Raw genomic sequence first — 21,941 nt, 5'->3', positions numbered from 1 at the left:
GGTACCCTGTGGGCCCCAGGCGGGGCCTCCAAGGCAAGCTCTTGACCCAACTCCTGCCAAGGTGTAAACTGTGAGGGAGGGAGTCTGACGGCCCAGGGCTGACACAGGCTGGAATCGTTTCCAGTCTCCTACAGCACCCCTCAGATTCCAGGTCTCGTCAGAGGAGTTATCACCCCTCCGCACCGAAGGAAGACGTTTGTTTGTGTTTCGGTATTTTCCCACACCATTTAGTAACAATTTGTAGTGGCGACTTGTCGTCACTCAGAAGAAGAAACATAGTCCATTGACTCTTTTTAAGAAGAAAATCAGTAGTATACATTTGAGGGTTACTGGGATAAAAAATAGTTAAAGCTTTAAAGAGATAAGCTTTAGTTATCCAGAAAATTCCATTTTCAAAAAACCCTCCATCACACATCCCTCCTCCAAAGCCATCTTCATCTCTATTCACAACCAAAATGCTTCAAGATCACCCTCTACTTGGTGTCTGGCTTCCAAAAGCCCCAGTTCTCCTGAACCCTCTGCTGTCTTCCTGACGCACCCAGCCTGCTACTAAAGTCTTCTCTCGGCCAGTGATGACTTTTGTCCCCTGAAGTTTGTAGTCCATCACACCCATAGTTTTTTTAACTGTGTTTTATTTATATATTTATGTGTGTATATATTTATTTCTTAAATTGAAGTATAGTTGATTTACAATGTTGTGTTAGATTCAGGTGTACAGCAAAGTGATTCAGTTATACCTATATATTTCAGAATCTTTTCCATTATAGTTTACTACGAGATACTGAATATAGTTCCCTGTGCTACATACAGTAGGACCCTGTTGTTTATCTGTTTTATATGTAGTAGTTTGTATCTGTTAATCCCAAACTCCTAATTTATCCCCAACCCCATTTTCCCTTTGGTAACTATAAATTTGTTTTCTGTGAATTTATTTCTGTTTTATAAATAAGTTCATTTGCATCATTTTTTAGATTCCACATATAAGTGATATCATACAATATTTTTCTTTCTCTGTCTTAGTTCACTTAGTATGGTAATCTCTAGGTCCTTCCATGTTGCTGCCCATGGCAGTATTTCATTCTTTTTTTTTTTTTAATGGAGGTACTGGTGCTTTTTTAGCAGCACCTTGTGCATGCTAAACATGCACTCTATCACTGAGTTATAACTGCCCCCTGTCCATTTCATTCTTCTTTGTGGCTGAGTAATATTCCATTGTGTATATATACATCACATCTTCATCCAGTCATCTGTTGATGGACATTTAGGTTGCTTTCATATCTTAGCTATTGTAAATAGTGTTGCTATGAACACTGGGGTGCATGTATCTTTTCAAATTAGGGTTTTCTCTGGATATATGCCCAGGAGTGGGATTGCTAGGCCATATGGTAACTCTATTTTTAGTTTTTTAAGGAACTTCCATACTGTTTTGCATAGTAGCTGCACCAATTTACATTCCTACCAACAGTGTGGGAGGGTTCCCTTTTCTCCACAGCCTCTCCAGCATTTATCATTTGTGGACTTTGGAATGATGGCCATTCTGACTGGTGTGAGATGATACATCATTGTAATTTTGATTTGCATTTCTGTAGTAATTAGTGATGCTGAACATCTTTTCACGTGTCTGTTGGCCATCTGTATGTCTTCAGAGGAATGTTTATTCAGGTCTTCTGCCCATTTTTTGATTGACACCCATACGTTTAAAAATTAAATAATACAATAATCCTTTTCTCCCTTTACTCTCCCTTCCCCAGTACTCCTCAAAGACAACTGCTTTCCAGCCTGTAACTGTTGTTGCTTTGCATTCCTTTGGTAGTTCCCTCCATCTCTCTCTTAAACACTATGCTTATATCTCTCAATATGCCTATTTCTTTTTTTTTCATATTTATTGATCCTGATTTTATTTTATGCTAAATATTTATTTGTTTATTTGATACCCCTATTTCTTGACTCTGCCATCGCAGGCCTCTGCTGCTGGCTTCCTGCTACAACGAGTTCTCGTTCACATCCATCCTTCCTCTCCTGTCCCTCCCAGTATGATCATATCACTATTCCTAACTCCTCTGGTGACAACACTGACTTTTATGTCTCGTTCCATCAATTGCACAGTATCTCCCATCCCTCACCTGGTAAGATGGGAACCTATTAGCCCTCTAGGCTGGCAAAGGAAGGAAGCAGCAGGTGGGCCCCGTCCCTCACCTGTGTCCCATTTCTACCGTCTGGTCCCAGTCCTGCCGAGCCAAGAACAGCCGCATCTTTAGGACCAAGGCGGGCAGGAAGCTCCCCGAGATGACAGTGATCTGGTTCACCACCTCCAGGGCCCCTGAGTAATTCTGCAGCATCATGAAGTAAGTTGCCTGTCAAAAGCCAACAAGAAGAGCCCTGTCAGTGCCCACGAAGGATTGGGGGTTGGGTGGGCGGTGTCAGTGTTCCCACCAGGACAGGAGCAGGGCCTGACACACGGGCAGGAAGTCGTCACTCAGGGTGACAAACCAGGGTCCACGGAGGTCTTGGGTTCCTGGACAGGCAAGGCAGGGGCTCCAGCAGACAGCTGAGCCCCAAGCCCACCTAGGATAGAGCAAGGCTATCGGGGGGATGGGGAGCAGGGAGAGCCACCTCTGGCGGGGAAGCTGGGGTTGCTGGGAAATTTCCAAGTCCACAACGAGACCCTCATCCCATTTGCCTTCCTGAAGTTCACTGAACACTGCTCATTGAGGCCAGCGCAGCAACCCAGTCAGTTAGGGTTTGCAGGTAACCCCCTCCCCGCCATAGCAAAGCTGCAGTGCTTCCCCCCAACCCCGTCAAGGCCCACCCGGCTGCGGTCATGGCCCTTGCAGGCAGCCAGCCAGCAGGCTCTCCTGGGTGAGTCATGACACAGATGCCTGAGGGGCAGAGGACAGTGTTCCCAAAAGGCTTGAAACTGGACTCCGAAAGGATGGTTTAAGCCTTACAGTCAACTTCCATTAAGAGACATTAAAAACCAGAGTAAGATTCTTCTCAATAAAGATTTATGCACAGAGGTGTTTACTGTAGCACTTTCTACGTGTGGGACTGAAAACAATTTCAATATCTAAAGGGCAGGCGGTTAGGCTGGCAAGTGACATGAGGCCCTCACAGCAGGAGACTGGCTTCATATAGAAAGTTCAGAATGGCATGTGCTTATGACAGCACCTGACACGAAGAGAAAGAACTAAACTGTAGGACACCCCCGTGATTACAACTAGATAAAATAACCACACTATCTCCCATTCACAGTGGGGCTGTGTGTGAGCTCTTTCTGGCCAGGGGAGTTGGCAGTTTCTGGGATCACGCGTGGCTAAAGGGAGCTGCCTGGTACCAAGTCACACCCCTCCCCCAGGGCACCCACAGCCAGCATCTTGCCTGTGAGGGCGTCAGTGAAGGGCCATCCCAGCACCACAATTCCAAGCAGAGCTGGCTGCAGCCTCTGCTGGGACTGCTTCACTGCCCAGACTCTCCCTCCACCCAGTCCTACTCCTTTCCCTTTCCCCACAGGTGTTGGTCCCAAGAGCACAACCTGCTAAGCCTCCTGCAAGATAACCTCACAGCCTCTGCTTCCCAGAAAACCACCTAAGCACACCCTGAACCAATGCGGAGAAGAAAGACTCCGAGACAGTGCCCTCCAATATTAACATGGGTTATTAGGGTATATATTATTAAGGTATATACAAACAGAAGTGAATTAGTGGATGGTTTTTCTCTCTAGATTGATTCAGTGAGGGTCATATCAGAAAAAAGGAACTAATTTTAAATTAAGATCAGAAAATACAAGACCTCCCTTCTCTTACGGCCAAGTATGTGGATTTAACAAGTGAGATGAGAGAGCATGAAAGAAGGATGCAGGGAAAAGGGGCAGTGGGTGAAACCAACAGGCAAAGAGGGAAAGCCCCCAAAAGCCCAGGAAGCCCAGCCCCCGAGAAGACCCCACACAGAAGAGGATGGAAACCCAGCCAGGGCAGGATGCAGGGAGGACTGGAGTGGGCCCGGGGCTGCTCTGTCACCCTGACTGTCTCGGGATCCACCAGGTGGGAGGCGTGGAGACTGAAGTCCCAGGGTGGGGACACTTCCACTCCATCCCCTGCCCCAATGCCCACCTTTCCCATCAGCCCCAGCACGTCGTTGGTGTCCTGAATTCCTTGCTCCAGGTACTTGATAGACTTCTTCACTGTGTGAGGCTTGTCTGAACTGAGGTCCACCCAGCCTCTGAGCACACAGCCCTGGCATAAGAACAAGAGGAAATATGAAGTCCTCCTCACGCCTGCCTCTCCTGCCTCCTGTCCTGCCCTTTGTCACTCCACTCCCCGAGGCCCTGCCAGGCACCAAGGCTCCCAGACCCCAGGGCAGCCCTGCTCTCTCACTGCCAGGCATTTGTACCTCATGTTCCTTCACCTGGGATGCCCCGCCCAGCACATGCCACCGCAGACCAAATCCTGTCATTTGATTAACTACCACAGTCTTTCAAACTCAGCCTAGGGCCCCTCCTATAGGAGGCCGTCTTTGACCTTCCTTGACCTTCCAGGCTGGGGCTGGGCCCTCCCCGTGACCCGCCATAGTTCTCTGGACCCTTACAGAGATGGTACCACCTGTCTTGTCATTGCCAGTTTACTTTACATTGGGGTCAAGAGGTCAACACAGGGCACCAGGGCAGGGCTGCTCCGGCTCTCTCCACAGTTTAGACCAGTGCAAGTCCTGGCCTGTCCGGGAAGCCGGGAGCGCCCTGTGGGCGGGCAAATGGCCTACCAGACTCCTCTGTCTTCATCCTTCACTGCCTCTCCCGGCAGAGGCAGGTGCAGGCGCAACAGGTGCGGCAGGCCAGGCCTGGGAGGTAGGATCAGAGGGGCCTCGGAAGACCCTGCCCTCAACCATCCCTCATGGCCTGGAGCATGTTTCTCAACTCTTTTCCATTACTGCCCTCCTAAGGAGCCTTTTTAGACATTTCTCCCCGAATCGTCCCCCCCTTCTCCTAGAAATGTTAATAACACAGATACATGCTTTCTGTGCTGTATGTATATCTGTGTTTTACATATAAGATTTTTTCACCCCCTCCTCCAAGAACCAATTTTCACCCCCTTGGCAGGGGTGTGGGGATGGGATGTGATATGTCTTCTGCTCAGATGTATGCCCTAGACAGGCTTCAAATTCTACCATTAGTACAATTCTACCACATAAGAGGTCTACTGTATATGACTCCACCACATATGAGATCTACTGCAGTGCACTCCACTGGTACCGAGAACATCACTGCATGGAGGGAATGCAGGCCCAGTGGAGCCAGTTCATCTAGTTTTCAAAAAGAACCAGGACATCTGGAATTTTAGGCAAAAATCTGATTTCTAAAGGTCAGCAACTAATTCAAGATTTTAAAAATATATAGTGCAGATTTTATTTTCTTAGTGTGGGAATTTATTTTTGCAAACACTGATGAATATGGCTAATTTTTCACTGTTTCTCTAACTTAAAATATCTTTACTCCAGTTTGAGATCGAATAAAACTGCTTTGAGCATCTCTGTAAAACAGACACACACACGTATATATATAGAGTGCAGGCCATAAAACACCTATCCACAGATCATACTGTATGGAAAAAGGCCAGTGTGTACTTGGCCAAACCCAGCCATCGTGGGTCTTGTCGGTGCCTAGGTGTGGCCCTCCCCCAGCCCCAGGGCCCTCCGTGGGGGTAAGGGCCACCCTTTATGATGCGTGTGGAGGCTGCTTTCTTCGGCTGTTACCCCCACAATGCCTGTGGCAGGTACCTCTCTGGAGCTGCTGGAGATCTTCAGCATGCGGTCAGTGTACTCCTTGGCCTTGTCATGGTAGCCTATGAGCCACAGGAAGAGGCCGGCATAGTACAGGGCAGTCCTGCTGGCTGTCTTGCGGGTTTCCTTCAGGCTGCTCTCCAGCTCCTGAATCTCTTTTTGGTCTGGGAATCCCAGAGAGGAGGAAGTAGGCAAGTTAGGGTGAGGAAGTCTGTCTGGTCTTGCAGGGGACACTGAGGGCCCAGGGAACTGCCCCTGGACAGTCTGGGCCTCCCTGTACACATGTAGCCAACTACCCCACAGCCCAGGGCCTGGGAACCAGCAACACCAGCTCCTGCAACGCCAGGGGCTGCCCATGCCTGGACTTGGGTTTGCTGGCTGGGATTTACCTTTTCTCCTCTCGGCTCAGCAGTTTGCTAAGCAGACAGATCAAACCTGAATCCCCACCTCAGGCCCAGAGTCTATTTTGGGTAGTGAAACAGTCTGTCCATAGTCTCTTGGAATCTCTCCCTGACTCCAGAAGGGTGGAGATTAGGGGTAGAATTATTTCTATCAGCTTAATTTTTCTTGACAATATCCTGGCAAAGGAAAGCAGGGTGTCTCCCCAGTCTTTGGGATCTGGAAGGAGGCCCCCCGCTCTCTGTTATGCTCTCTGCCTGTGGCTCCCATTCAATTGGGCCCAGGTATGGGGTCTTTTCTGAGGTCTCTGGGGTGGGGAGGGGAGTGCAGCCACTCCTCACTACTGGCCAACAGCATCTGCAGTCATAACTGCACACACATCCTGAAGTAGCCCTCAGCGGGGCTATGTCTCTGGGGTGGGGTGGGCTCTCTTTTCTCTGCTAAGCCAGGCCCAGCGGAGCATGGCTGCACTCACCGATGGTTTTGCAGCACTTGTGAGCATAAATAAGGGCCATGATGGAGCACAGGGACACGTCTGGGTGATTCCGGATGCTCTCCAGGCTGCTGATGGCATCCTGGATGCGCTCTGTGGAGAGAGCCCACATGGTTATGCTCTTGGTCTCCATGCTCAGAGGGCAGGAGGCTCCATGGCAGACACAGGCTGACCCAAGACTTGGACTAATGGGTCCAAAAGGTCCCAAATGGCTCAAATTCCCTGAAGACTGAAGCTTCCTGAAAGGGCTGCTAGCACCATGGTCCGGGCTGCCAGGGGACGGAGGGCTTGGAGCTGAGAGATGTACCTGTGAGTACTTGCAGGGATACCTGTGGGTCGGTTCTGAAGAACGACCTCTGGGCATTCCCAGCCAGCTGCTCAGAGCCACCATTTACCTTTCTCCTTCCATCTCCACTAACACTGGCCATGGACAGCTCAGCTGCCCACCCCCCCAGGACTACCTTCTGAACGCCAGGAGTCAGCACCTGCATGGGCCCCACTCCTCTCTCTGCTCCTGTCCCATACCTGCCTGGACTCACACCCATCTCTTCCCCTTTTTCTGTACTACTGGCTCTCTGTTTCCAAGCCTGGGATTGATTCAGTAACTGCAGTCATCTCTCCACCAACTCATTTTACACACAGGGAAACTCAGGGGCAGAGCAGGGGTAGTGAGCTCTCTAAGGTCTCAAAAGTCAACTAGATATGGATCACACAGCCTTCTGTGGATTAACCTGGGAATCTAGCCACTGAGTGTAAGACTGTTTCCATGGGAACACAGCTAGGGTAGAAAGAGACATCCAGGTGGAGTCAGCAAGTCAGTGCTGGGCTAGTGCCTTGGGTTAGGAGGCCAACACTGATAAGCCCTTACCTTCCCCGAGGACTCCATAGGCTTTAAAGAACTGCAGCACGGGGTCATTGCTGAATTTTTCCAGGCCCATGGCTGCGACTTGCTGCACATGGCGAAAGTACTTTTCTCGGCTGTAGTAAATGATCCCAGCCTGCGAGGAGAAAGACATAGTTGCAATAGCCCCAGTTCCTTCTCTGTCTCTGTTCTGACCTGCCCTCTCCCCTATTCTCTGATCCTCCTCAGCTCTGTAAAGAGAAGAGAAAGACTATTCAGGCCTCATCCTGCTTCTCCTCAGCCCCAGGAACAACTCGAGAAGTTTCCCTGGGAAGGAGTCTGGAGATGTTTGTTTTGGAATTATCCAGATTCTGGTTCAAAGGTGATGGAGAATTCAACACAGGTTTTGCCTTAGGAAGGAAATAAGGGGAAAGAGAGAGGACCAATAATGAGAATCATTGCACCAATAGTTTAAGAGTTACAAGTTATTGTGGGCTAATCACCCATTGGAAACTGTATCAAGGGCTTTACACACATTATCTTATGCATTATCCTCTCCATATCCTTCAGAGTTAAGGACGCCAAAGCCCATGGAGACAGTGGCTTGCCAAAGGTCATGCAACAATAGGGGCTGAGATTTCCAAGCGAAGTCTCACTTCCCCTAAGGTTTGTGGGTGCTGGGGTTGGGGATAGATGTGGTTGGACTGTGAACAGCCTTGTGGGCCACATGAAAGGGCCCAGACATCATCCTGAGGCTAAAAGGAAGCAGTTGGAATGGTTTTGAGTGTGGAGGCAGTAGGGGTGTGGGTGTGTTCAGAGGGGTGTTCTTGCAAAAACCACTCTGGCTGCTGTGTGTGTGTTGGGGTGGTTGGTAGTGGCGGGGCGGGGGCTGCAGGTGAAGACAACTGAAGCAGAGAAACCAGTTAGGAGAGGAACTGTCGCAGGTCCCCAGGGAGGATATGGTGGTGATCCTGGGCTATGAGATAAAGTGGGTGATCTCAGGAGGACATTTAGAAGCTGACATTTCCTGCCGATAGATAGCATCTGGAGATGGGTATGGGGAAGAGTAATGGCTGGGGATCAAACGGTGATGCCATCCACTGGGGTGAAGGATACGAAAGAGGCACAGGCAGAGAAGGGAGATAATGGCAAGATGGTGGAGGTGGGTTTTGGATGCTTTGGTCTGGGGAAGCTTGGAACGGACTGGGTGGGGATGACGACGAGGGGCTCAGGGTGCACACAGAACACTAGAGAGGATGCAACTGCCAGGGAGAGTGAGGCGAGAAGGGACCAAGACCGCTTGCAGCGGCCAGGGACAGCAAAAGGCGGGCAGAGGGGACAGCAGGAGCGGTCAGAGAGGTGGCAGGAGAGCTGCAGGGCGCGGGGGTCACCAGACAGGGTCGAAGAGTCCCGGGGGGAGCGGCTGGGCAGTGCCTGGGCCACGCACCATAAGGGAGGAGTCATTGCTGCCCATCTCCGGGCGTCCCGGCTCGTCCGAGTCTAGGTCTGGTGGTGCCGCGCAGAGCGGGATTCCCTAGTCAGGGTCCTGGGCGCGCCTCTCGCGGCCGGAAGTTGGAGGCGCGCGCGTCCTTGGAAACGGAGCTGCCACCAGTTGTCCAGAGCGTCACTGTAAAAGGTGGGCGTGGCCATGCGCTCACGTGACAAGGCGAGGGTAATCGAGCGCCGAGAGGGCGAGTCCGCGCTGGTGGCGCTGGGTCGGCCTCCCCGCTAGGCGCCGCGGTCCCGGGCACAGGTGCCGGAGCCGGCGGTGACCATGGGCCTGGGCGCCAGTGCCGAGCAGCCTGCGGGCGGTGCCGAGGGCTTCCACCTGCACGGGGTGAGTCGTCCCCGCGGCGCCAGTGACCTTGGCCTGGCGCCGACACCGACGAGCTGGGACTCCCGATTGCCGGCCGGGGGTCGGCAGTGGCGGGGTCCCGGCCCTAGTGCGGCCGCCGGGGGAGACGGTGGTGCCACTTTCCGGTGGGAGCCACGGGCGAGAGGCGGTCCCGCGGCACTTCTGGGCCCCGGCCCGTCTGTGGCCGCTGTCGGCCCGGTGCCAGCCCCGAGTGCCAGCTCTGCAGGAAGCGGAGCGTTTCCTGGTCAGGTTGGGCCGCCCCGGAATGGCACTTCTCCCGGGTGAAGAGTGAGTGCACCAGGTCCAGTCGAGACGCCTTTATGCACTTTAGTCACATTTATGATCGCCTGCTGTGCACCGCGCTCCGCACTGGGCCTGGGGAGAGAGCCGACAACGCTCAAGTCCCGGCCTTGGATCCAGGGGGTCGGGGTAGCCAAGTGGACGCCACCTTTTAGGGGAGCCCGCTGGCGCGTATCCCGCCCATCGTGAGGTCGATAGCATCTGGAGATGGGTATGGGGAAGAGTAATGGCTGGGGGATCAAATGGTGGTGCCATCCACTGGGGTGAGGTAGAGGATCAGGGAGAACCATCCAGAGAAAATGGGAGCAGGAGAGCCAAGAGAGTGCGACAGAGGGTTCGGAAAGAGAGTTTGCAGCAAGGGGAGGGTCCCTAGGTGGAACATTGCGGAGAAGCGCGGTAAAGGTCTGCGGCTGAGAATGTGCCCTCGGTGTCGCCACAGAGACGTCTAGGTGAGCAATCCCGGGGAAAGTGGAGATGCAGTGGGTTCCCAGAGTCCGAAGGTGAGGAAAGGGGCCTGCGTCCGGATGGAGATTTGGGGTGCTTTGTACTGCTGAGAGGGAGGGGCTATAACTTAGATGAGAGGGGCTGGAAGGTCTCTGCCCCTAGAGCCAGGACTCCTTTTTCCCTTTTGCGTGGTGGATGGCTGCAGAGATGGGCATAGATAGGCTGTCAGTTTGGTGCCTGGCTGTTGAGTGGTCTCTGTATTGTGATTGGAGGCTCTGTTACCAACCAGGAGATGGAGGCTGAGGAGCTAAAGAAGGGGTTTTCTAAAAGGAAAGGCTTCAGGACCCAGAGGTGACAGGATTCGTGCTCCATGATGGACTTTCCCTAGTGGACATCATGGAGAGGCACCAGACAGCAAAGGTGGACAGGGGAATGCATGCAGCGGAGAATGTTTTCCGGGAAGGCAAATTGAGGATATTGACAAGGGTTGGGGACCATGGTGGGAGTGAAGACAGGAAGGGCCTGTTGGAGGGGGACAGAGAGGAGAGATTGAGGGATTGGAAGTCTTCATTCACAGAACAGTGATTTTTGAGCACATACTCGGTGGTGGGCAGTGTTCTAGGCCCCAGAGATAAAGCAGTGAACAGAACAGACATTGTCCTTATTCTCATTTGGATGCTGGCAGGGAGGAAAGAGAGGCAGACAAGAAATAGAAATATATGGTAGGTGTTGATCATTGCTAGGGAGAAAAATAAAGCAGGTAAGGGGATCCAGAGTGATGAGTGGGTGCTGTTTTGGATAGAGGGGTCAGGAAAGGCCTCTGATCAAGTAACATTTGAACAGACACATTGCGAGGAAGAAAGGAGTGGACAGTACAGATATTTGGGGGAAGAGCATACTGGGCAGAGGGAGGCCCTGAGGTACGACTATGCTTGCTGTGCTCGAGGAGAAGCGGGGACGTGGGGCTGGTGTGCTTGGATGGCATGGCCCCTCTGAGGAGAGTGGTAAAGGACGAGGCCAGGTTGTGTGGGGCCTTGAGTGCTGTTCTGAGGATTTAAGATTTTATTCCAAGATGTGGAGTCATCAGAAGGTTTTAAGTGGAAGTGTGACATTACCTACTTAACGTTTTTAAAGACCAAAGAACACGTGTGCTGCCATCTGTAAATATTGGCGTTCCCACTGTGTCCCAGGCATGCTGGCGACGTCCCTACCCTCAGCAAACTTAGAACAGCGGAGGATTCAACAGGAAACGGCTGTTCCCGGGGCCGTGGGCAGGAGCAGGCTCTGGATCATATTTCCTGGGGTCAGATTGTTGTTGAATAACTGAGTACTTTTCCTCCTGTGTCTGTTGGGGTTAGTGAGAGGGTAAAATGACAGAAGAAGCAGGTGGTGCAGGCCCTGGCACCCAGCCAACCCTCAGGAAGTGTAAGCTGCTGTCCTTGTTAATCAGGTGCCCTGATGGGGAACTCCGGGGGAGTGCTATGAAAGCAGCATGTGTTGTGGGGCTGCGGGGTTGGGTGTAATGGGAGCCCCCAAGGGATAGCCAGACAGAGGGCGGTGCTGGTTGCAGGCCTGGGTGTGCAAGGGGGCATTGGCGTAGATGATTTCTGCTGTGGAGACAAGAGTGGGCCATGACAAGGCCCACGACAAGAGTAGTGAAGTAGGGCCAGGCCTAGGACTAGGCCACAGGAGAGGGTAGGCAGAGGCGCTGGATGGGCTGGGAGAGGGCCGGGCATGTGCTCTGGACTCCGAGCCTCTGGGCCTCATTAATGACAGGGTCGCTGACACATGGCACTGAGGAGGGTAGAGGGCTAGCAGGGAGCGTCTCCCTGCTAGCTCTCTCTGATTAACTGTTCTCTGATTTTCAAAAGACACCTCATCCCAGCTTCCCTGGAAGAGACAGGGCAGGCTCTGAGCAGCTGCCCTCTGGGCCAGGCCACCTAGGGCTGGAGTTGGTTTTTGAACTCAATCTCAGTGGAAGCCGTGACAGGTTCTGGAGGTGGCAGGGAGGGGCTCTGTTGCTGACACTGCTAGAAGGAGTCCCAATTCCAGGGGCGAATTGGCCTCTCCTTCAGTCTGGGGACTCCAAGACTGGAGGGGCTGGTGGGTGGCAGAAGCCATGGGCCCTTCCCCTCAAGGAGGCATCCAGAACCTGAGGCCACATGAGCCCTGTGCCCCATGGGCCGGGGCCTGGCTGAGGCCTGACCGGCAGGGCATCAAATGCTCACAGCCAAAGGCCTGAGGGTGTGGGGCCCACCTTCAGTCCAGACCTGAGGATAAAGGCCACATTGTCTGAGCAGGGCTCTGTGAATGGGGCCTTTGAGATGGAGTTCCACCATGGCTACAAGCCTGGTTGTTGTGCTTTTGGAGACAGCAGTGAATTTGGGAGTTGAGGGCAGGGCAGAGAGCACCCTTGGGCCAGGAATGGCTCCTGGAGGAGCCGTCCTGTGTAGGGTGAGGTTGGATTGTGAGGGGGACTTGGCGCTATTTCGGGGCTGCGAGCTCCGTGGCTCAGACTCATTCCAGACCCTGGGGTCTGCTTTCCTTAGCCTCCCCCCCTCAACAGCTCCCATCACCTGCAGGCCTGAGCTTGAATCTGTCACCACAGGGTCTGGGGCCCTCTGGGATCTGGCCCCAGGCTGCCTTCCCAATTCGGTCTTTCTGGGCACAGCCCTGGTTCTGTCCATTGGGGTACTCCCTTCCTGTCCTCATCTAAACCTTTCTGGTCAACCCCTCTGGCTTTCTAGCGGTCCCTGACCAGCCCCCCGGGGGAGTATCTGCGTTGCCCTGTCTCCGTGCGGCCTACTGCCCTGGGCTGTCCTTGGAGGCATCTCTGGAAGCATGGTCTGTGGAACAGGTTCAGGAAAGAGTCATTTTCCAAAAGAGGAAAACTTGTGCCTGGGAAGGTAGTGAGAGGATGGAGTGAACTTTGACCACACCCACACGTGGCCTCCTCAGAACAGTTCATGCCAGTGTATGTGTCCTGGCCAGGACACCAGGAGTGGTGATCGTTTCTAGAATTTGAGGGCTGGGGGCTCCTGGGAGAGTCTTGGGCTGGGTGCAGTGACTGTGGCCTCTGCCCGTTGCAGGTGCAGGAGAACTCCCCTGCCCAGCAGGCAGGCCTGGAGCCCTACTTCGACTTCATCATCACCATCGGGCACTTGCGGCTGGTGAGGAGCCCCTGTCCTGCCTCTGCTTTGCTTGTGTGTGTGCATGTGTCTCCTTCTGTCCCTCAGGGGGCCCCAGCACCCTTTTCTGCTGGAGGGAGGCCGAGCCCCATCTCCCCTTCTCCTAGGGGATCACTGAGCCTGACTGGGGCCTGGCTGGAGCTCAGCTCCTGGGCTCTTGGGGGTGGACTGGAGGCAGATGGACTCTTGGAACTGGCTGCAAGGCCTATGGGGCCTGCCAAGAGGGGCCTGAGAGGTGTGGGGACTCTAAGAGGGACAGTGCCGCAGTGCTCTTGACCCAGGGGCTCTTGGCTTACGTTGTTGTGTTTTCTGGCAGGGGACTGAGGGAGGAAGGTTTAGCAGGGCTTAGGGGTGCTGGGGGTCACAGTGGCCACAGGCCCAGGCCCGACCTGTGGACCCGGGGCCCAGCCACTGACCCGGCCCAGCCCTGCATCAGGCCCTGCAGGGGCAGCTGGCCACCAAGATCCTCACCCCATCTCAGACCCACACTCTTCTGGGGGGCCTGGCTGGGTGTGGGGGTGCCCTGGAGTCAGCCCCACTGCCCCTGCAGAACAAGGAGAATGACATGCTCAAGGCCCTGCTGAAGGCCAACGTGGAGAAGCCCGTGAAGCTGGAGGTGTTCAACATGAAGACTATGAAGGTGCGCGAGGTGGAGGTGGTGCCCAGCAACATGTGGGGCGGCCAGGGCCTGCTGGGCGCCAGCGTGCGCTTCTGCAGCTTCCGCAGGGCCAGCGAGCACGTGTGGCACGTGCTGGTGAGTGGGGGTGGGCCACGTGGGGGTGGGGCGGGGTGGCACCTGGGAGAGGCCAACAGCCAACAGGTCTATTAAGAGGGTTGGGAGGGTCAGGTGTGGTCTCACCTGCTCCAGTGTCCCAGAGAGGACAACTCACTGTCCCCTGAACAGTGCACGCTGCTTCTTGTTCGCCCTGTGACTCTGGGCCGTTTCTTGCCCTCTAGAGCTTGGTTTCTTCTTTTGGATGGTGGGGGTGCCACCTCCTGGAAGCATGCTTGTGCTGCCAGAATGCTGCTACTGCTGCTAGGAGTCTTTATCTGTAGTGTGCTTTCTGGTATATTCTATGGTAGACCAGTATCATGGTTCTTTGGGCAGGTCCCCCAAGAGCACCTTTGGGCACTGGGCTGGTGCCTGGGGTCTGACCCTTAGTGAATCTCCATGACTGGGTTGTCCCAGATGTGTCTGTTAGGGTCTGTTCATTGCACATTCACTGATGGTCCCCTAAGTTCTCGAATGGTCAGTCCCAAGGCTTGGTGGACAGAGGATGCCCTGAGCTGGAAATTGATTTGGTTTCTAACCCCCTCTATTGCTCGCTGACTTCTTGCCAGAGACTTCTCAGCCTTTTCAGCCTGCCTCAATTTGTCCATGAGTGCAGTGGGAGTGATGATGTAAATCCCTTTACATTTCCCTGGGAGACTGGGAGTGGTGGAGCTTCCCAAGGGAGAAGGCAATCCTCGTACCCACTTCTCACTGTCCTCGCCTCCAGCCCCACCCGGGGGTCTCCAGCCATATGCCTGCAGCAGTAACCAGCCATGCAGTTGGGTACTTACTGTGGGCCAAGGTGTGGCTTTCATTCTGGACATATATACATATATTTTTTTAATCTCAGCAACCCTGTGAGTAAGTACTATGTATCCCACTTATAGTTGTGGGGAAACTGGGGCCGAGGGGTTAAGTGTTTGTCCACAGCGCCCCAGTGAGCAGCTGGTGAAAGCTGGAGTTTGAGCCAGGTCGAGTCCGGAGCTCAGCGCTATGACACAGTGCTGCCCTCTGCTGGACAGGCTGTGGACCTGGGGGAGGCTGAGGAATTACGCGCTAGTGGGAGTCAGTTTGAGATCCTGGCCTAGGGACAGAGGACAAGTGTCTTATTTACCACCTGGGGAGGCAGCTCCCCCAGCCCCTGTCCCCCAGTAGCAAGGCTGATGATTTAATTGTTCTTGATTCTTTCCTCAGGATGTGGAACCCTCTTCGCCTGCCTCCCTTGCCGGCCTGCGCCCCTACACAGACTATGTGATTGGCTCAGACCAGATCCTACAGGAGGTGAGGAACCTGTGGCTGGCCCCCTCAGTCCCTGGCCCCTTGGATGGGGCATGGAGAGACGGGTACTGTCCATGAGAAGTGTCTTGTTTTGCTGAGGCTTCCAACCCCAGTGTCGGGCACAGGGCTCAGGCGCCATGTGTCTGTTGTAGTCTGAGGACTTCTTCTCGCTCATCGAGTCCCACGAGGGGAAGCCCTTGAAGCTGATGATTTATAACTCCGAGTCCGACTCCTGCCGGGAGGTGACTGTCACTCCCAATGCAGCCTGGGGTGGAGAGGGCAGGTACTTCCTGGGGTTGGAGGGCTGCAGGGTGGGGCCCTGGTGGGGCTGTGGTGGGCCTTGCCATTGGGCATGGACCTTGAATCCCACAGTAGGGGCGGAGGGCTGGGTCCTGGGCCCAGGGGTCCTGAGGTTGACTGGTGGTCTGGGAGGCCCCTCACTGCCAGTGGGTTGGGGTGGCAGAGATAGGAAGGGCTGTAGGACAAGCCCCTGGAGCGAATGTTTTCTGGCCTTTGGCAGTCTGGGGTGCGGTATTGGCTACGGGTATCTGCACCGGATCCCAACCCAGCCCCCAAGCTACCACAAGAAGCCAACTGGCGCCCCGCCACCTGGTGCCCCGCCACCTGGGACCCAACCACCTGGGACCCAACCACCTGGGACCCCACCACCTGGACCCACCCCGCAGGACTCTCCTGCCCCTCCTGGCCTGGAGGCAGGCTCCAAGCAGGGTGACTACGTAGAGGTACATGGGGAGCACCCGCCAGCTGGGGGAAGAGGGAGCTTCATCTGGGCAGAGGAGCCTACAGCTGGGAAGAGAGAAGACTCTGGAGGCTGCCTCACCAGGGGCCTGTCTTTGGAGCCCTTGGGAGGCCCAGCTACTTATGGGAACCAGTGGGAGCAGATACACCCCTCCTGGGACAGCTGAAACCTACTTTGGTTCTCCTGCCACTTGGGTCTGGAGATGAGGGCACTGGTGAGGTGCTGGTTGTTACTTTCATTTCACGAGTGGGAAACTGAGTTTCAGAGGTGGGCAGAGCCTTGTTCTCTGCCTCCGTGTCTTTGGTAAAGTTGGGCCAGGGTCTGGGTGTCCAAGGGTGGTCTGTCTGGCCAGGTCTCAGCCTGGTCATGGCTGTTGAACAGGTCCCTTAAGTCCCCCCTGAGCACTGGGCTGGTGCCTGGGGTCTGCACGGAGGGTACTGGAGGACTGCTCCCCAGGCATGGACGCTTCCTTTGGGCCCCTGGGGCTGTTCAATAGAGTGGATAGAGTGCCCCCAACTGTGTCAGCACCACATGGGAGGTCAGCCAGGCCCCTCTTGCCTGACTTCACACCCACTGTAGAGGAAGCAACACCACGGTTGTGTGCTCCCTCCAGCTGAGTGGTGCTCTGGGGTGGGTGTGGGCTGGGGGTGAGGTGAGACTACACTGTCTCAGTCGGCCCCTCCTGTTCCTCTTTTCCCCTGGCTCCCCGCAGGCCCTACTGCAGGCACCTGGTTCCTCCATGGAGGAACAGCTTCCTGGGCCTGAGAGTCCCAGCCATGGTGCTCTAGACCTTGGCGATCTTGCATGTTCCATGGAGATTCCTCTCCAGCCTCCACCTCCAGTGCAGAGAGTCATGGACCCAGGTACTGAGCAGGCCGAGAGGAGGCTGAGGGGCCCTGGGCTCAGGGCTGGACTTGGCCGGATCCGCTGAGCCCTCCTATCTCTTACCTGCCAAGATGGTTGCAGATGATCTGACCAGTGTATGGATGGGGAGACTGCCATCCAGAGAAGAGAGGTGGCCTGCTTAAGGTCACACAGCACACTGGGCACAGAGTGGGGTCTGGGCCTTCTGCCATTGGGCTATCCCTATGATACCCAGCCTCTTTGTTTCCTCAGAAATGGGCAGTGGGGAACCTCTGGGGTTGTGTGGGGGCATTGCCACGGGCTGAGATTACAGTCCCCTGATGCCCCGGGAGCAGGGCAGAGTGCAGGGTGCTGGCCTTCCCACGGTGAGGGATTTGTGCTGGCAGAGAACTGCGCCCCCTCCCCTAGGCTTCCTGGACGTGTCGGGCATCTCCCTCTTGGACAGCAGCAACACCAGCGTCTGGCCCAGCCTGCCCTCCTCCACAGAACTGACCTCCACAGCGGTCTCAGCCTCAGGCCCGGAGGACGTCTGCTCCAGCAGCGGTTCTCACGAGCGTGGCGGTGAGTGGCCGGCACCTTCTGAAACCTTCTGGGAAGGACCCCGGGTTGTGGGGAAGGCTGCCCTGACTCTCAGTGGGGTTAGAGACGGGCCTGCGGTGGAATACAGCTACATCAAGGCATCTGTACACTAGCTCTCCCACCCCCCATCAATGCCAGGAGTGGGAGCTGCAGTGGGGTTACTGGCCCAGACCACACTGGCCCTGTTCTGCAGGCCTCCTCAGCCCCACCCTGTGTGTTTCAGGTGAGGCCACATGGTCTGGGTCAGAGTTTGAGGTCTCCTTCCCAGACAGCCCAGGTGCCCAGGTGCCGCCGGACCACCTGCCTCAGCTGACACTTCCCGACAGCCTCACCTCTGCAGCCTCACCAGAAGACGGGCTGTCTGCCGAGCTGCTCGAAGCTCAGGCTGAGGAGGAGCCCGCACGCACAGAGAGCCCAGATTCTGTGGCAGAGGCTGAGGGGGCAGCCAGCCAGGCCCAGCTCTCCACCCCTCAATGATACCCTGCACTGTGACATGGTGGGCTTTAATGGCATTTCATGAGGCCTGGCAGCAGGGACACAGCTCAGGCCACACTGTGCGGCCCAGCCCCCTGCATTAAGCTCCCCAGGCTGCGGCTCCGAGGCCGTGCAGGGGCTGCTGCTGGCAGGGGGTTTGTGTCCACTCAGACTCTACTGGTCTCCAGCAGATGACCTCCCAGCATTATTTTGCCTGATGGTCCTGGCTTTGGGGTATTGGGCACTTGTTTGAGAATCTCAAACAAGTGCTTTTGGGGTGCTAGAGGGCTGGGAGCAACTCCCAGAGTAAGTTAGTTTTCTAGGAGCTAGGGTAGGAAAGGATTCTTTGTGCTTGGGTGGGGCATGGAGCCTCAGTGGGAGAGTAAGAGCCTTGAGGAAGGGCATCTTTTGGCCATGGACCCTCAGGTCCAGTGCTTGCTCCTGCTCAGTCACTATGGCTGCATGGGAGGTGGCAGAGTCCAGGCTGGACCAGGTGTGAAGATGGGGTAAGGGAGGAAGGGGTTGGTGTGGGGTGTTTGCCTGGTTGCTTTGTAGGGCTTGCCTTGATTCTTCCTATGTAGCTCAGCAAGCCTGAGCTGTAATGGAAGGCACTCCCAAGCCCTGCGAACCTCTGAGGCCCCATCCCTCCGCTACACTGCACAGTTGGCTCACGCTGACTGCAGATTCCAGTTGCGGTTGGAGGAGAAAACTTGCCAACGTCTCCTGAGGGAGGAGGGCTGGAAATTCTAGGCCCTTTAGCAGAGACTCACCTGCGCCTGGACTGCAATGCTGCTTCTTCCCCAGGGCTTGCATCCCTCAGACCTAGTATCCCCAGCTGTGATTCCTGTCTGCTCCCAAACTTGGTTGTAACCATCTATTCTAAATATACAAGTCAGCCAGCCAGCCCCAGTGGTGAATAAAAGTTACAAATTTAAGTTCCCCATCCTAAGCAGACTCTCAAAGCCAGTCCTCCTGACAGGGCCTCTTTACAAAGAACTCCTACCCCAAAGGGGACGCAGGGCCTGGACAAGAGTGGGTGAAAGCACTTTCTCACAGCAATGGGGAAGCCTTTCCCTTCACCTCCGGTGCTGCGGAAAGCTAAGATTAGGTTGGGTCTTCTGCTCTGCCTGGTTCCTGCAGGAAGAGGAGGCTCCAACCAAGGATGGCCCCTCACCAGAGTCCTCTCCTCTCTGGCTAGAGTCCCTCACCATCCCACACCTTGCTGATTATCATGAAAGCTGCCCTTGGCCTTGCCTTCTAGCCTTGGCCCAGTCAAATGTCCCAACTTTACCAGTTGTTTTGGAATGTCTACACTTACAGGGAATTCAGAGCTCTGTTAGGCTCATAGGACAAGGACTGCTGTGGGGGGCAAAGACCAAGTATATGGAAGGAGGGCACCAAATCAGCCAACACTTCAAGTTTCTAGCACTGTGACTGCATTTAAAAAGCAAGCCTTTGTCAAGTCTACCAGAGCAGCTGATAAGCCTGCAGAACAGAGAGGCATTGTGTCCAAGCCAGTGCCGGAGCCTGGTTCCTGGATTGTCTGGGAGCCCGGTGTCTGCCTGCAGGAATCCAGGAAGCAGAATGGAATCCACGGTACTGTTCTGAGGCCAGCTTCCCTGACCCAGAGTCACTCTCCCCCAAGAGACCTGGTTCTTTCCTCCCTCACTTTTACACCCGCCCTTCCCTAAATTGGGGGATAAAATGGATACCAATGCTAATTATTTCCAGGGTAAACCAGAAGTTTCTTACTTTCTCTGTAACCTGCTATGAAGGAAAATGACAAATGAAAAAATAAATAAATGTGTACTACACTCTGAAATATTTTAACTAAAGCCTTTATTCTATACAACTGTGAAATACAGATTTTTACCCTTTTGGCATTGCAGACTGTCAGATTTTCTGGAAACTATTACTGGTTTGACTGGAACAACAACAAAAAAATCACAACCATGCTTGGGGGACAGACCTATGACAGAAAGGGAGCGTGGCCACCCTCAGGATCAGCACACAGGCAGCATGGCCCGGCCAGACCCGTTCCTTCAGCCCAAGGGCCCCTCATGCAAACACAACTCAGGGCTGGTAAATGAGGTTTTTTTTTTTTTTCTTTTTTTGCCATTAGTTCACAACTATTGCTAAAAAATGTGCACCAAAAGTACACTGTTGTATTCAACAGATAGAAAGGATTTTTAAAAAAAGAAGCCGGTTGCTCTCTGCGTAAGGGAGAAAGACTCACTGGAAACGTGGCGTGTCTTTGCTCACTTCATCAAAGTGCTGGAGGCAATGACTTGTCCACTTTCCAAAGGAGGCTGACCAGCAGTGAGGGAACCCTGTCTCTACGGTTGTGCGGATCAGAGTATCTCAAATAGTAAGGTCTGGACCCAGGTCAGCTGCCTCCAGCTGAACCTGTGAAGATGTAGAAAAGGAAAAGCCTGCCCCACCCCCTCCTTCCCCAGTCCCTGCTGTTGTAGGGACAGGCCGCACACAAGCTGGGGAGGCAACTGGTCTGGAATAAACTGCCCTCTGAAGGCACTTGTGCTTCTGGCTTCATACAGGAGGCTTGTCTTATGTAGTTTTATGGGGGTGGGCCATTGTTCTCTCCCAAATACAAATGACCTTGGGGAGAATCCAAAGTATTTTTTTTCTGCCAAAAGTTGAAGTGTTTATACCCAATAAGTTATATTCTGTACAAGATCCAAATGATTCTATGAAAGCTTTAGATTGTTAGAAAGAACAGTGAAAAGAAATCTGGATACAGGTACAACAACAAAAACCTGCATATAAAACTGGAAAAAATAAACATGTACACTTTCAGAATATGAATATCAAATCAACCCACTATGAAATCCTTTCACTCTGACACCATAAAAATTAGGTAGCATTTCAATGAAATTAAAATTTCACCATGGTCTTAAGTTTGGATGGTATCAAGCTGCTCACCAGAGCAAGAGCCTGTGATGTCACCTGGCTCTGCCCATAAATAAAACGACAGTGGAGGAAGGAGTCACACAGCCGCACCTCCCTGGGGCTGCCACAGCCTGGGCACTGTCGGGGGCGGCATCGCTGGGCGTGCTCTAGTCTGGCAGTCCAAGTGCTACGATCCCACACCTGGAATTCCAACGGGTCTTCCTACAAGAACATATCTGAGATACAATATTAAAAAGAAGCCCAACAATAATCATTTATTATTAAATGGGCTGGCTCTCAAATTGTGCAGCAGTAAATTCCTATTAAAAATAACTGTCTTAAACGATGAAAACAACTTTTTTTTTTAATGACAAACTTGGAAAAAGCCTTCATAGATACTGCATGAATGGAATGTACTCTTAGAAAAGCTAGAGTGTATGGGTTCAGAGTTGAAACACAGTGATAGATGTGGCCCTACCAGTGTGTCTCTAACAAGTGCTAACAGATCAAGATAAGGTCCTTTGAAACAAAAGGAGGAAGCGAAGTCTGTCCTGGCCTGTCGTCAGTTCTCTGTACATCACAAGACACAGTCTGCTCGGGCACTCTGCCTTCCTGGGGACAGCTTAATCTACACATGGAGACTGGTTTCTATATTACATCTCGATTAGTCACTTCAATTGAAAAGAATCTCGGTCCATACCACATCGGCCATTAGAAGTCTTGTTCCCGCTGGGGCTCAGTGGGCTTCCTAGGACTACTCTTGGGGCCATAGAGGAAGGTCAGTAAATGAATAGCCAGAAGTGTTTGCCCACCCTTCACGTGGACTTCTGACGGTAATGGAGGGTAAGGTCACCACCACTCTTCCATATGAAGTGTTTCACTGTTCGAAGGTCCATATTTGGATCCAAAACCTGAATAGCAAAAAATAAATAATAAAAAAGGTATCCAAGAGCCAACAGTTATTGTTAACTCTGGCACTCTCCTCGCCTATGCCTGGTGGCCTGTTCCTGTTGAC

The 21,941-nt window shown here is 53.6% G+C and overlaps 3 protein-coding genes across 14 annotated transcripts in view; 1 reads left to right on the top strand and 2 right to left on the bottom strand.

Moving 5' to 3' along the window:
• TTC21A (tetratricopeptide repeat domain 21A) overlaps positions 1–9,132 on the bottom strand; it is a 31,594-nt gene extending 22,462 nt beyond the window's left edge. For 3 of the 4 annotated variants that reach the window (XM_072941029.1, XM_072941028.1, XM_072941030.1), the window contains exons 1-6: positions 8,953–9,125; positions 7,533–7,662; positions 6,647–6,757; positions 5,770–5,936; positions 4,110–4,232; positions 2,197–2,354 (exon numbers count right to left, since the gene is read on the bottom strand). In XM_072941029.1, coding sequence (XP_072797130.1) covers positions 2,197–2,354; positions 4,110–4,232; positions 5,770–5,936; positions 6,647–6,757; positions 7,533–7,662; positions 8,953–8,979 — 716 coding nt within the window. In that variant the 5' untranslated portion in view covers positions 8,980–9,125. Of the gene's footprint in view, positions 1–2,196; positions 2,355–4,109; positions 4,233–5,769; positions 5,937–6,646; positions 6,758–7,532; positions 7,663–8,952 lie in introns of all 4 variants that reach the window. The other variant, XM_015236304.3, reaches the window with a different exon arrangement.
• GORASP1 (golgi reassembly stacking protein 1) lies at positions 5,767–19,841 on the top strand. Of its 5 annotated transcripts, none has more exons than XM_072941038.1 (11): positions 5,779–5,802; positions 6,804–6,973; positions 7,755–7,887; positions 13,194–13,274; positions 13,843–13,932; positions 15,259–15,345; positions 15,495–15,625; positions 15,863–16,085; positions 16,815–16,965; positions 17,375–17,527; positions 17,769–19,841. In XM_072941038.1, the coding sequence occupies exons 2-11, from the start codon at positions 6,966–6,968 to the stop codon at positions 18,020–18,022; spliced, it is 1,311 nt and encodes a 436-aa protein (XP_072797139.1). In that variant the 5' UTR covers positions 5,779–5,802; positions 6,804–6,965; the 3' UTR covers positions 18,023–19,841. The 5 variants fall into 5 exon arrangements, with proteins under 5 accessions (XP_072797137.1, XP_072797139.1, XP_072797136.1 ...); XM_072941035.1 differs by having other exon boundaries at positions 5,783–5,802; positions 13,843–14,046; XM_072941036.1 differs by lacking the exon at positions 6,804–6,973 and having other exon boundaries at positions 5,767–5,802; positions 13,843–14,046.
• The window catches only part of WDR48 (WD repeat domain 48), a 38,346-nt gene continuing 36,246 nt past the window's right edge, over positions 19,842–21,941 (bottom strand). For all 5 annotated transcript variants that reach the window (XM_031686811.2, XM_006200657.4, XM_072941031.1 and 2 more), the window contains one exon: positions 19,842–21,837. In XM_031686811.2, coding sequence (XP_031542671.1) covers positions 21,742–21,837 — 96 coding nt within the window. In that variant the 3' untranslated portion in view covers positions 19,842–21,741. The remainder of the gene's footprint in view (positions 21,838–21,941) is intronic.

Source organism: Vicugna pacos, chromosome 17 (assembly GCF_048564905.1).
Source record: "Vicugna pacos chromosome 17, VicPac4, whole genome shotgun sequence".
Taxonomy (NCBI): domain Eukaryota; kingdom Metazoa; phylum Chordata; class Mammalia; order Artiodactyla; family Camelidae; genus Vicugna; species Vicugna pacos.
This window is presented reverse-complemented; position numbering and strand designations above follow the sequence as displayed.

Bases quoted from the DNA above. Each gene is read 5' to 3' on its own strand.
- GORASP1 (XM_072941035.1), top strand. The intron at 7,888-13,193 runs GTGATGGAGAAT...TGCCCGTTGCAG, and splicing joins ATCCAGATTCTGGTTCAAAG to GTGCAGGAGAACTCCCCTGC. The intron at 15,626-15,862 runs GTACTTCCTGGG...GGCCTTTGGCAG, and splicing joins GCCTGGGGTGGAGAGGGCAG to TCTGGGGTGCGGTATTGGCT.